The 12,892-nt window shown below is 39.6% G+C and overlaps 1 protein-coding gene across 2 annotated transcripts; it reads left to right on the top strand.

The window, feature by feature from the left end:
* Positions 1-1,299: 1,299 nt before the first annotated feature.
* Positions 1,300-9,748, top strand: npy8br (neuropeptide Y receptor Y8b). Of its 2 annotated transcripts, none has more exons than XM_044112513.1 (3): positions 1,300-1,433; positions 1,721-1,816; positions 4,486-9,748. In XM_044112513.1, exon 3 carries the CDS (start codon positions 4,632-4,634, stop codon positions 5,733-5,735), a length of 1,104 nt encoding a protein of 367 aa, XP_043968448.1. In that variant the 5' UTR covers positions 1,300-1,433; positions 1,721-1,816; positions 4,486-4,631; the 3' UTR covers positions 5,736-9,748. The 2 variants fall into 2 exon arrangements, with proteins under 2 accessions (XP_043968448.1, XP_043968447.1); XM_044112512.1 differs by having other exon boundaries at positions 1,312-1,433; positions 1,642-1,816.
* The last annotated feature ends 3,144 nt before the right edge of the window (positions 9,749-12,892 follow it).

Below are 12,892 nucleotides of genomic sequence, written 5' to 3' on the forward strand. Positions count from 1 at the left end.
ATACCCGGCTAGTTCTGCTTTGTGCGTACTCATGCTGGGAGCTAAGAATCAACATTAGACAGCAGGGATCAGAAGGAAGGAATGAGAAGTAGGCAGAATTGTTTTTGGCTCTGACATCTTTCCTGCATGTCTTAGAAACGTCTAAAATGCACGTCAATGAATCCTGGTGTCCAAAGTTGTATAGAAAACCCATGAAAGAACAGGGAGAACATACAAACGCTACATAATTTAAACCAACAATCCTCTTACCAAATCCACCAGTGATGAAAACTGATCTTCCATGCAGCCAACGATAGAAACAAATTTGTCACGTCTGATTGCATTGACAAAAATCATACTAATTTAATACACTCATATTAAATATAACCCATTAGTATTGGGTTTATGACCAAAAGTGCAATTTTTTAACACTCATCTGTGCCAATTACATACCAAAAGCAAATCTAATGTCATGTAACTTCCAACCTGTAGGGTCCGACACCCAAACGGTGGTGCTACAGGGGTCAGGGCCATGCAAGGCTCATGTGCTAAAGAACCTGTTAATATGTCTCGCTTACAGATAAAATAACTCAATAAGTCAGGATCAAAAGTCAACGTGAACCTTGAAATGTATCAAATACTAAATCTGTATGTACTTTATCCCAGTAGCGTTTGTAGAATTAGGATGCTTTAAAACAATAAATACGACATTTAGTAGCTGCAGCAGTTTATTAATATGGCTTCATTCTCTATAGACATAGTAGTGTATTATTTACACTGAGTCCCCTATCCAGCTGGAGCGTTCTTCATCAAACATCATGCACTGTGGATAGAAAGGCATATATAAATAGTTAGATAGAAACATATAGTTAGAAAAGCTTCATGTGCTGGAGTGAAGGGTTGCTTAACGATTTTATAAGGTATTTTAATTAAAATGCATGTGGGTGGGCATTTAAAATGTCTGGGATGTACAGGAGGTTTTTCTCACTGCCGCAGCTTCCCTACAGTCCTATATAAATATTACATTAGCTGTATCATAGCGAGCCTGCCCACTCGGGTTCATCGTTGACCTCGGTCCCTTTTCTCTATTGTCACCACTAATGCCTTTCCGAGCTTCAGGTGGGTGAAACCCACCATGCTCAGTCTGCAAATTTCACACAACTCAATTTCTTCACTGGCCCCATGCGGTGTGTGCGCGTGCGCGCGCAAGCTGTGGAGACTGCGACCCGGGTGTTCACGCGTTGGCGCGCGCGTGCGAGCCTCGCAGAAGTTATTATGTAAGATGTTCCCAGTCAGTCAGCTACATCCCCGCCAGAGTCTGAGGCACGATGAGGGCGCTTTAAGAGAAACCTCAGCTCCTGTCCGGGATCCTGGCAGGACGTACAACCACCTTCTGCTCCACCGACACAACTCACCTGGAGCACGGCAGAGTCCCACAGGACAAGACGACTGCGGTAAGAATAACATTATTCCGTATACGAATGATAACTGAGCATTTTAATACCGGTTTAGAAGCGCTTTTAATCTGTTTCTAATATACCACCGCAAAGCTTTAGGACTCCTTTTTTTCCGGGTCCATACATATTTACCTAGAAGTACATTTAATTATGGGAGTTGTTCCTTTCTTTGTTTTCCCTTCTGGTCACATTGTTCTCCACAAAGCTCGCTAAAAGTGCAAGTGGCTCCCATTCAGTGACCATTCATCAGGTCCCCTAAGTGTTGCGTCTCCTCCCCGACTCAGGAGTGTCTCCTACCTGCCCCCGGAGCTTTAAAAGGTCCGCCTCGGAGCGAGCAGACGCCACACTGTTGCAGACGAACCGCGGATCCAGGACAGCGGGTAGGTCACACATGCAACACTTTCCTCTCTGTCCAGCTTTTCATTTATCTATCTATTTATTTATTTATTGATTGATTCTATTTATTTATGTATTCTTAAAAATCTGTTAAAAATACATCAAACTAAATGTATCTATGTATTAATGTTTTTTTTCTCCCCCCTATCAGGTTTCATTCCTTTGTTAAAATTGCAAATCCTTTGTGTCGTTAAGGGTGCAATCTCTTTTAAGCTTCACAGTGATTGCTTTTGTAAATTCCTTTGCTTGTCTCTGGCAGCAGACACAACACACATCACTGCATCACTTTAAATGAACAAATTCTGCTATAAATAATCAGCATCAAGGCTGCACTGTCCAAGTACCAGCAGCACAAGCAAGCAGAAATCTGGCCGGGTTAAGCTTCAGATTTTTTAAATTTATTATTGTTTTTGGGCTTCTTGAGGAAAGGATTTTAAATGGTACTTGAACTTGTTTTGCGGTTGTGCTTCCTTGATGAGGAACACTCAGGCTAATCACCACAAATGAAACAGCACATCCTAATAGGTCATTACAGCTCATAACAGAGACGGCCACAAGCCATTAATGTCCCACCTGTCAACATTTATCATTGTTAAGGAGTCATCTGTTAAATATGATAAATCCCGCAGATATAATTCTGTTTGCATAGCTGTGTTGCAAAACTAATATTCTGGGGGAATGGAACCATGGGCAGATCGTATCAGCTAATCAGTAATGATTTTAGGGCTGTGCATCCACTCTTAGAAATGTGCACTCAAATAAGAATATCTGTGCACAATAATCAGATGCTCTTAGTCCTGGTTTAATGAAACTGGACTGTATTTCTGCGATGTGTTCCACTACATTAATTTATACAGTGGGTGCCTGTAAAGGCCATATGTGCTGTCACTGGGAACATTGTTCTTTATGGGGGAGATAGAAAATAGATTCAAAAGGAAAGAACACAGCAATAGGAAATGATTGTCAATGAAAGTGCAATGATTATCCCCTTCATTGTGATGGAAATCGAAATCAGCGAGCTATTATAGCAGTGCCGCAAAATATTTTTTTATTTTTTTTGCTTTCTTTTTCTTTCTTGATAATCTTTCATGAGTGCATCAGTTATTCTTACAGTCTGCACTCAAGAGGAGAGAGAAAATCTGTGTTTCCCCTCAGAGTCTCATATCTGCATACATACATTGTTAATGCCCATCACAGATTTCCCATTATTCTAATAGTGAATCCACTGCCGATGAGCACAAAGGGAAATTTGTCCCTGAAATGCATGGTAGCAGCTGAGTCAGTATGAGATAGTCACTCTTTGCTAACCTTGAGTAAAAATATCAGGACACCTTGGTATCTAGACAAAATGAATCACAAAATGAATCCTCCTGCTGCCAAAATATTATATCACATTGATCAGTGCAGTTATTACAAAGTTATGTATTCATCAATTGTTGCTACAACAAGCAGTAAATTTATGTGTATTTTGATTTGCTAACAAAACTTCAGAAGAAACACCTGTTAAATTAAAAGTAGTTTTCAGGTGTTTATAGCACTGAATGCTGTCTATTTTACCCACAATGCTCCATGCACAATAAAATAATTGTTGTATTTAGAGATGCACTAATGCACTGGCTAAAAGGACAGATTTTCCTGTGTTTTGCTGAATGGTGACTAGCAAGTCAGTTGCTGAAAAATATGATAAAAAAAAAAAAAAATCTATTAAATCAAAGCATCAAAATTAAGAATTTACAATTTCCAGTCCATAAAAACACATGTTTGTTCTGCACTTTTTTGACACTTTGTGAAATTCAGATAGAGGTTAGGAATGTATGTTTTGATGCGTATTAAAAATACAACATCTTGAATCTCATCTCAAAAATATTGGCAGTATTGGTTCTACATAACAGATCAGATTTTGATCTGATAACTGCTTGTTGGTAATGTATTTGGGCAGTAGTACTGACTTTTCTTGTTACTGTGTCTACAACAACTTTGGTGACCAAGATGCTAAAGCTCAATGGTTGTAGTGAGAATTTTTTGATGTAGGAGAAAAGGCAGAGTAAGAAAAGTGTTAATCACAATTAAGACAATCAATGCAATTTTAGGTCCTCCAATTATTGTGCAGGTCTAATGAACTATTACAGTGGACTCCGGGTATTTACAGAGTTAGGGAGCACAGCTGCATGTGAATAGTTAAAATTCACTAATAAAATTTTGGCCAAATTTGAAGCCAATGCCTCAAAATCCCTAGAAGGAGTTTGTCAAAGTTTGACGTGTGTAAAATCACCAAAACCCTTGAGAAGGACCTTTCAAACCAAAATGTACGACTTCACTTTGTTGTAGGAAGCGGTTTCAGGAGACTTTTTGCTTGTCTTATCTGTGCACTAATATTTCAAGTGTGTAGATTAAACAGAACAACATGTCTGAGTCTAAGGGGCGCCGTTGAACCATTTGGCCACACCCACTTTGATTCCATTGAAATGTAATAATTTGCATAGGGGGTGAATTTTATGCAAAGTTTGGTGAGTTTTCGGGGTATGTTTAGGGCCCCAAAAAGGCTATTGATTTTATCGATTTCGCTGCTTAGACCTAAGATGACAAACTCTGATAAACGGACTCCCTTTCAAATGCAATTTGTTTCAAAACAATTTTTTTTTTCTTTCTTTAGGCCATGAAAAAGAAGACAAACATGAACCTGGAACTACGGACCACAAAACACTGAAATGTGACAATAAAATTCATGACGTCAAAACAGCAGGTGTGACAAAGTGAATTCATCTAGTCTTCTTTTTTTGACGGGAACCAAGAAACATCATGGAGCTGCAGCACAACAGCAATCACAACCAGGCCTCGTGGAGAGAGATACCATGGGAGTCCACAGAGGACTGCTCACTCTCAGTGAGCGGGACAACTTTCCTCATCATCGCTTACAGCATAGTGATGGCCGTGGGCCTCATCGGGAACTCCTGCTTGGTTTTTGTCATCATGCGGCACAAGGAGATGCAAAACGTTACCAACATCTTCATTGTCAACCTGTCTTGTTCTGATATTCTTATGTGCATTATATGCCTCCCAGTCACCATCATTTACACACTGATGGACCAGTGGATCCTCGGCGACACAATGTGCAAGCTCACGCCCTTTATCCAGTGCATTTCAGTTACTGTTTCCATCTTCTCCCTCGTCCTCATTGCCTTGGAGCGCTACCAGCTCATCGTCCACCCGACTGGATGGAAACCACTGGTGAGCCAGTCCCACGTGGCAGTGGCCGTCACCTGGATCGTGGCCTGCCTAATATCTGTGCCTTTCCTAAAGTACAGTGTACTTACCTTGCCTTTCCAGAACCTGAGCCTCCCCATCCCTGTCAGCGACCACCTCATTTGCATGGAACTGTGGCCGTCCATTCCAAAGCGCCGCGCATACACCACCTCCCTGCTTGTCTTCCAGTACCTGCTTCCTCTCACCCTCATCTTGGTCTGCTACCTGCACATCTACCTGCGTCTGAGAAGGAGGAAGGACATGGTGGAGCGCGGCAGGAATGCGACTCAGAAGAAGACCAAGGGCTCCACAAGGATCAACGCCATGCTGATCTCCATTGTGGTGGCCTTCGCCCTTTCTTGGCTTCCCCTCAACATCTTCAACACGGTGTTTGACTGGAACCACGAGGCCATCCCATCTTGCAGCCATGACGTCATCTTTTCTTTCTGCCACCTCACAGCGATGGTCTCCACTTGCGTCAACCCGATCATCTATGGGTTCCTCAATAGCAACTTCCAGAAGCAGCTCAAGTCCACTGTATTGCGCTGTCGATGTTGGGGGCCGGTGGATAGGTACGAAATCGTCCCACTGTCTACTGTTAGCACAGAGGTCACCAAAGGGTCAGTCTTCAGCAATGGATCAATCACTATCAACTCATAAAACATTCCCCAAGGAAATGAAAGAGATCTAGTAGAAGAAGACTACCTATCCAACAGTGTCCCATCACTTGGACTTTTTTTGGGGGGTTTCCCTTAGTTGATTTTGAAGAAAGTTCAATCTTTTGTAAAGTGAAAATATATGAAAAACAAAGTGTTGACATGTCATTGGCCTGGCACAGTTGTCTTGATTTAAAGAGGGTTCCCACTGAAGAGGAAGTAGATAACAAACGGTTCAAAGGTTGGACCAGTTGAACTATTGCTGGACAACAAATGCTGTAAGGACCTACGAGTGAATAGATGGCCTTTAAACTCTTGAACATGTCTTTTCTGTAATGTTCTAACCTCTATTCTGAAGTCTGGAGTTTTCAGAGGACTTCCTCCTATCTTTATCCTGCTGTAAATGTGCTCAACAACCAGTGAGTGCTGGAGAAAACAAAGCAAATGTTCCCTTCGATTCAGTTGCTTTATGTTAATAGCGCTGATGAAAAAATTAAGGGGATTGTGAACTGTTAATGATTATCAACCGAGAAACTTATCACGCAGTTGAAGGAGACAATATTAATGCTTTAGATGTGGCTTTAGGCGCTCATTCAATCGATTTACTGGCACCGTCTTACTGCTTTTGTCATTATCTAAAATAACCACCAGTGCTGTAACAGTGGTTCTCAGATAACCTCGGCCAGAGCAGCATACGTCTCGTGCTGTCAGCCGGGGCTCTGCACTCCGGTCTTTATATACGTGTGGGATAGTGTATGCCATGAAGTGTGCCGTACAAACGCATATCAGCTGCAATAAAACAAAATAAAAGTGACAGTAAAGGACTCTGTCAGAACAGGTCTCTTCTGCTGTATATATATCACATGACAGAGTTATAGTTTATGGTGTGGTCTAAAGTAAAGAGCACTTTGTAGCCTAGCAAATATCTCTTGGTGGATCTGTTGTTAGACACTTTGTGCATTTTTAATCACATTAAATCGTATACGTTATCTTTAATGATTAAACCTGTGTTGTAATATTTGGCTTAGAGCTATGTTACATTGAAACAATAAACTTCAATACATCACGTTTTAACCTGACATTTTCAATTATTGCACCCATGCTTGAGACTCAAAAGTTATTTTTAAAATATCTGGGCCTAAAATCTAAATTGTGGTTTTAAATGTACAAAAAGTGTTCCCAATCTCTTTTGCTCCCCACCCCCAGACTTCAATGTATTTTATTTGGATTTTACATGTTAGACCAAGACAAAATAGTGCATAATTGTGAAAGGAGAAACAGCAAACGTGAAGTCAAATTGGATGAATAATACCTGCAAACAGGAATTGTAAGTTTTGCTACAAATTCTCAGTCAAATTTAGGTTTGCACTTTGATTGGGCCGTTCTAACACATGAATATGTTTAAATCTTGGCTGTACTACAGTAGCTATGTTTAAGATAAACCTCTGTCCCAGCCTCAAATGTTGTTCAACCTTAAACAGATTTCCTTTCAGGACTGTCCTGTGTTTAGCTCCTTTTATATTCCCATCAACCCTGACCGACTTCCCTGTCCCTTCCTTACCCAGCCACCATTATGTTTTCCTGTGGAAATTTTAGTTTTCTGAGACTTAGTATTTTGCATATCGTCAAAGAAATACAGTTTTGACTCATCTGACCAGCACACATTCTGCCATGTTTGCTGTGTTTTCTACAAGGCTTGTGTCACCATGCAACTTTACATGGCCTCATTCTCAGCCATGCTTTGGTAGCGCTGCAGTTGTGTCATCCTCTTCTCATTTTTGGATGATGGAGTAAAGCTCAGTCCAAAGTTTGAAATATTGTTTTATAACGCAGCCTGACCATAAACTTCTTCACAGCCTTATCCCTGACCTGTCTGCTGTGTTCCTTCATAATCTTCATGATGCTGTTTGTTCACAAATGTTCTCCAACTAATGTCTGAGGGCTTCGCAAAACAGCCAGATTTACACTAGCAGTTGTGCTTACTAAAGTAAGCAGGTCTCTCCTGAAGGCAATTGGGTTTTAGAGGCTCTGTCAAAGTAAAAGCGACGAATGCAAATGCTTGGCACACTTTCAGATCTCCATTTATAAGTCTTTTCAAAAAAAATAAAAACAATGTCTCCTTTTCCTGCCACAATTCTGGTCTACTTTATGTTGGTCTACAACAGGAAATTGCAAAAATATCTATTTTATTATCTAAGAGAATGTTTTTAATAGATTTATACATTTTATTTAACACTTTCAACAGCTGATGCATTTGTATAGCTAACGTTGCAGTTCGTACATTTGTACAAAAGCCGATTATTTCTATAAAATAGGAAATTAAAAAGTGCAGTTAACATGTTATTTTAAGAAACTGACTGAAAATTTAAAAAGAGGAATTTGACCGTTCGAATGCTGCGTAAACATCATCATTTTATATCTTTTAAATGCTGTTGGGAGTTTTACCATCTTGACGCATGACTCAGACAAACCACTAAATGCTGTCACCTGAATGAAGGGGGTGCAGCTGTTTTTGATCAAATTAAAGTTTGATAGCAGGATTTAGTCTTACGTAAACAAAGGAAGAAACATATGCATGTGGGGTAAGGTTTGAATCGTTACTGATTAACTGAACGAGAACATGAAGCTGGTGTATTTATCTACTATCCTGTTAGCATCTGATTAATATTGCAGTGTCGCAGCCTAATGCAGACCCATGTGCGCAAAAGATTTAAATCATCTTTTCACAAAATGAATATTTCAAGATGTGTCTGAGGTCAAGCTAAGTGTGCCGTTTGAGTTTGCATTATTCAGGGGGACATCTGTGGTGACGAACCTTTCAGACACGAATGCAGAGTTGGGAACACCAGTCGTCCCTTTCGGTGCTTTAGATGTTTGGGGTTTGGAATGGAGATTAACTGGAAATGATGATTAAATATTGGTACAAGGAAGTCTCGCGGGGACCATATTTTTGGTTCACGTGAGATTGGCGCCACAGCAGAGAAAAACAACTGAGATGGAACAAAAAGGGAAATGTTTCAGCTTACCGCACAGGGCTTCATTTTTATGATTTGTGGAGTGTGCGTAATAAAAGGCACAACCTCAGGTTGTTTTCCAAAGGCAGTTCAGCCTGTAGGAGAGCTCTCATAGGTCCTTGTCAGCACAATTAACTGTACTCTTCCGCTGCCTTGGCCTGGACTGACCTTCTGCAGTCAGACTCCAGCCTCCTCTGTTCAGGCCTCTCACCTGTCTCTGTTCTTCTTTAATGATGAACGAAGCACTCAAGATACCGGAGGTGCCGTCACGCTTCAATGGCACTCGTCAATGAGTGGAGCTTGAGTTTTGTCGTCTTGTGCTTTTTTTCTTCTTCTTCTTTTTTTTTTTTTTACCACTTTAACCCGGCCCGAAGCATTTTACTGTGCTGTGAAATGAAACTCAGCTGGAGACGGGCGCCTAACGAGTCCACCGGGCCAGACTCTCCTCGTCGGTGGAGCAGATCCAGAAAGATTAGCATCTTGGCTCCCTTTTAATTTAGTGAGAGATTCTCATATAAGCAATCTCACCAGATCGCAGGAACAACATGAACTAGTTGGCTGGGGATGTCTGCAAGCTGTTGTTTTAAGCATTTTAATTCGCCTGCTTTTCTAATGAAGAAAAAAAAAAAAGAAAGTATTTTTCATGTTCCATCTTATTAGCAAAGGGACATTAAATTTTAAAAACGGAATGTTCCTAATCATTTTTGGTTCTAGCAAGCAAAACATTCAGGATTTAAATTTTTGTTTGTTTATTTATGTATCTTTGCTCATTTATGAGTCAGTTAAACAAGTTAATAAAATCTTTCTCCTGAACAGCGATCCGCCTTATGTCAGGTGCTTCCCCTTTTCTGAAGATCAGACACAGACAGTTCACTTCAGTTTGTTGCTTTTATTGTTTTATTACTTTAAGTGTCATATCACAACAACCAGGCCAGGGGCAATACAGTCCCTTTTGTATATTTTGATTTTAAACAAAATTTACAAATCTGCAGAGAAATTTTTTATTTTTATTTTTTGGGGGGGCGGGTGTTGTAATGTCAGACAATGCAGATTCATTTACACAAATGTACATCATGAAATCTTTATGCATATTTTCTATATCAGTTGTAAATAACTTAATCATGCAAACATTACTTGCAAAGCAAATCCTCATATGTTGGTTGAGTCAACATTGTTCTTATTCGCCGTGTTCTGCAGAGAAAGGTGAAGCTGATATGTGCTACATTATGAGTAAATATAACAATTTATTACAAATTAAGAACTGTCATAATGCATGGGAAAAGTAAAGAAAGAATAATCATTAACACATCTTTGGAAGTTTGCAGGCTTTGTTGTTTTTTTTTTTTCATTTGCAAATAAAATGTTAAAATTTTAATCAAACAAATGATATTGTAAATCTCTGTAAAAGTTAATGATAGTTAAATTCTCGCAAAATCCTACGCAAACATTTTTATTACAGATAACTGATTGTGTTGCTTCTTTGAAACGTTTGATCTGATTTGTTCCACATTATGTTCAAAAGATAACGGTAGCTATTTCACTATTTTAATTATGACTAAAACTCATAGATATCACTTCCTGCTAGGCTTTTACTTGATCTTTCTTGGCAGAAATGTTGTTCCGCATGTATGGGTTGTATTAGGAAACTTAAAGAACTGACCTAGATTAGTGATTGACCAAGTTTCTGATTTGTAGCAAAAATTAGAGCTTCTGTCCAGGGTTAGCTTGTTCTTCAACATGTTTGCTAAAGTCAACTCTTTAGCTAACTTAGCTTCTTAACCCTGAGGGAGGTTTTAGCTCTCGTTGTCAGGGAAAAGGCTTACATTCAACCTGGTTAGGTATAAAAACTCAGCTTATATTTTAATAATGTTTTTTCCCATAATCAAAGTGTAATGGTCTCTTGTTTTTTCACTGTTTTGACTTAATACAAAGAAGATGCTCATAGCACTGATCACATTTTAAAACTGCTTGTAATTAACCGTGTAAATTGCTCCACTGACTTTTACGGTTAGTCTTTAACTCGTTGAATTATTGTAAAAGTCTGCCATGTTGAAAAGAAACAAGCATGTCTATGTACTGAAACTCTGGTCAGTGTTTTCTCTGATTATTTAAGTGTGTCTGACTGGTCTGAGTGAGACAAATTAGAAGTAATTATTGGACTTCGCAGCAGTGGGAGCCTGTGCTCAGCAGTGTGTGTGTGTGAGTGGGCGTGTGTGCGTGCATGTGTGTGTGTGTCCTCATCCCTGATCGTTGCACATTACTTTCCTCTGAACGATTTAATATTTCAGATTAACCGCAGGGCGACGATTGCTGTATGCCTCTGATTAAAAACAGAAAAGTGGATTGGCACAGAACCATTGTCCCTGACGGTATTGATCTTATGTAAATCGTTTACATCCTGCTGCTGCTTCTCACATACTGAACGCTAATAAAGCATAACCACCACATTAATTTGGTGTTGAGTCTGAGGTAAGTGAAAGTTGGTTTAGTCTCGTCTGCAATATGAGACCAACTGAAATATTTTTTTTTGCCATGTGTGTTTGCTAAGTAATGCCTGAGTGGCAGATGGATTGAACTAGTTTGAAAAAAAAAAACAACAACACACGCACACACACACTTTGCGTTAAAGATAAGGCTGTGCTCAGCCCATTTGCTTGTCAGCAGGATATTACAGGCTGTTATTCCACAGTGAAAGCGCCATGATGAATAAACTTCGATCTCTGGCTTGGTTTGTTTAAATTTCATACCCTGTTGGCAAACACACATGTCGCCTGCCTCAGATAATTGCCGTGTTGATAATCCAGTCTTAATAAAGCAGCTTAATATTCTACAAGGGACACCATGTGATTTAACAAAAGCAAGCAGCATGCTAATAAATTGGCATTCAGTCCATTTTATCTTTAGCAATAAACACAATAAATACATGAAAAACAAACAAACAAAAAAAAAACAGGCACGCCACTGGCGTAATATGATGCAGTCTCAAATCTGGAGCAGAGGTAACAAAGATCAACACGATTCGATAGAAAGCTGCTGCGTACTGAATGAAACAAGGCCCCGTTGTCACAATGAAGGATTATACAATTCAAAAAAAGTTTTTTGTTTATTTCTAGTGCCCCCTAGTGGCAGCATTACAGGCAGTTATTTCTTTGGATGGGCCGAATTCCAGAATAAAGGATCATTTCACAAATGTTCACAATTCTTCTTGATGACCTCCTGTGCATTGTGCACTGCATCATACACACTTTGGATATCTTTTTATTTACTTATATATTTTGCCAAGATTGCACTAAAAGACAACAACAACAAAAAAGTACTACTGTTCTAAATGATCCAGGAGGATGAAGGACCTTAACGAATCAAACAGGACTAATTACAGTATTTTGCAAAAGTTTTCACATCCCTTGAATTTCCTGATGTTTTCTCATGTAGTAAACTTAGAACATGTCCAACACAAATTATTGATGCATCATTTGCAAATAAAATTCCCAAATTATTTTCTATTTGGACCTCGTTACCCTTAAATAAAAAAAAAACAATTCCAGCTTTCTGAAGTTACCAAATTGGTAACTGGAGTTTAAATGTGGGCACTTTTATCCCAGTGTAAGAGCAGATGTCGTGTGAAGGGCTGAGAGATTTATTAGAGAACATTAGAGGAACAAGCAGCTTCATGAAGGCCAAGGAACACAGCAGATGGGTCAGGTGTACAACTGACAGGCTTAGCAAGAAGAGCGTTAATCAGAAAAGCAGCCAGTAACCCTGGAGAAACTGAAGAGATCTACAACTCAGGAGGAACGATCTACCAACTGGACATCTAATAGTGATGCATCGCTCAATGTTGGCAGTGGTTATAGCCGTGTAGGGGGCTATGAATGTAATTTCAAACAGGGATATGTACGCTTGAAAACAAACACCGGACATCACCCTAAACATGTCACCCACATGGTGAAACATCTACATGGTGTCCCCTGACGCTTCTGTTCAGCAGGGACAGGGTGGGAATATGTATGGAGCTAAACACAGGGCAAAACTAGAAGGAAACCTGTCAACAGGTTGCAAAAGATTTGAGGAAGCAGTTCACCTAAACATGCAGCCATGGCTATGATAAAGTCGTTTTGTGTTGAGTAGTCAAATAAAATTCTAGTCA

The sequence above is a fragment of the Gambusia affinis genome, linkage group LG03 (assembly GCF_019740435.1).
Source record: "Gambusia affinis linkage group LG03, SWU_Gaff_1.0, whole genome shotgun sequence".
Lineage (NCBI taxonomy): Eukaryota > Metazoa > Chordata > Actinopteri > Cyprinodontiformes > Poeciliidae > Gambusia > Gambusia affinis.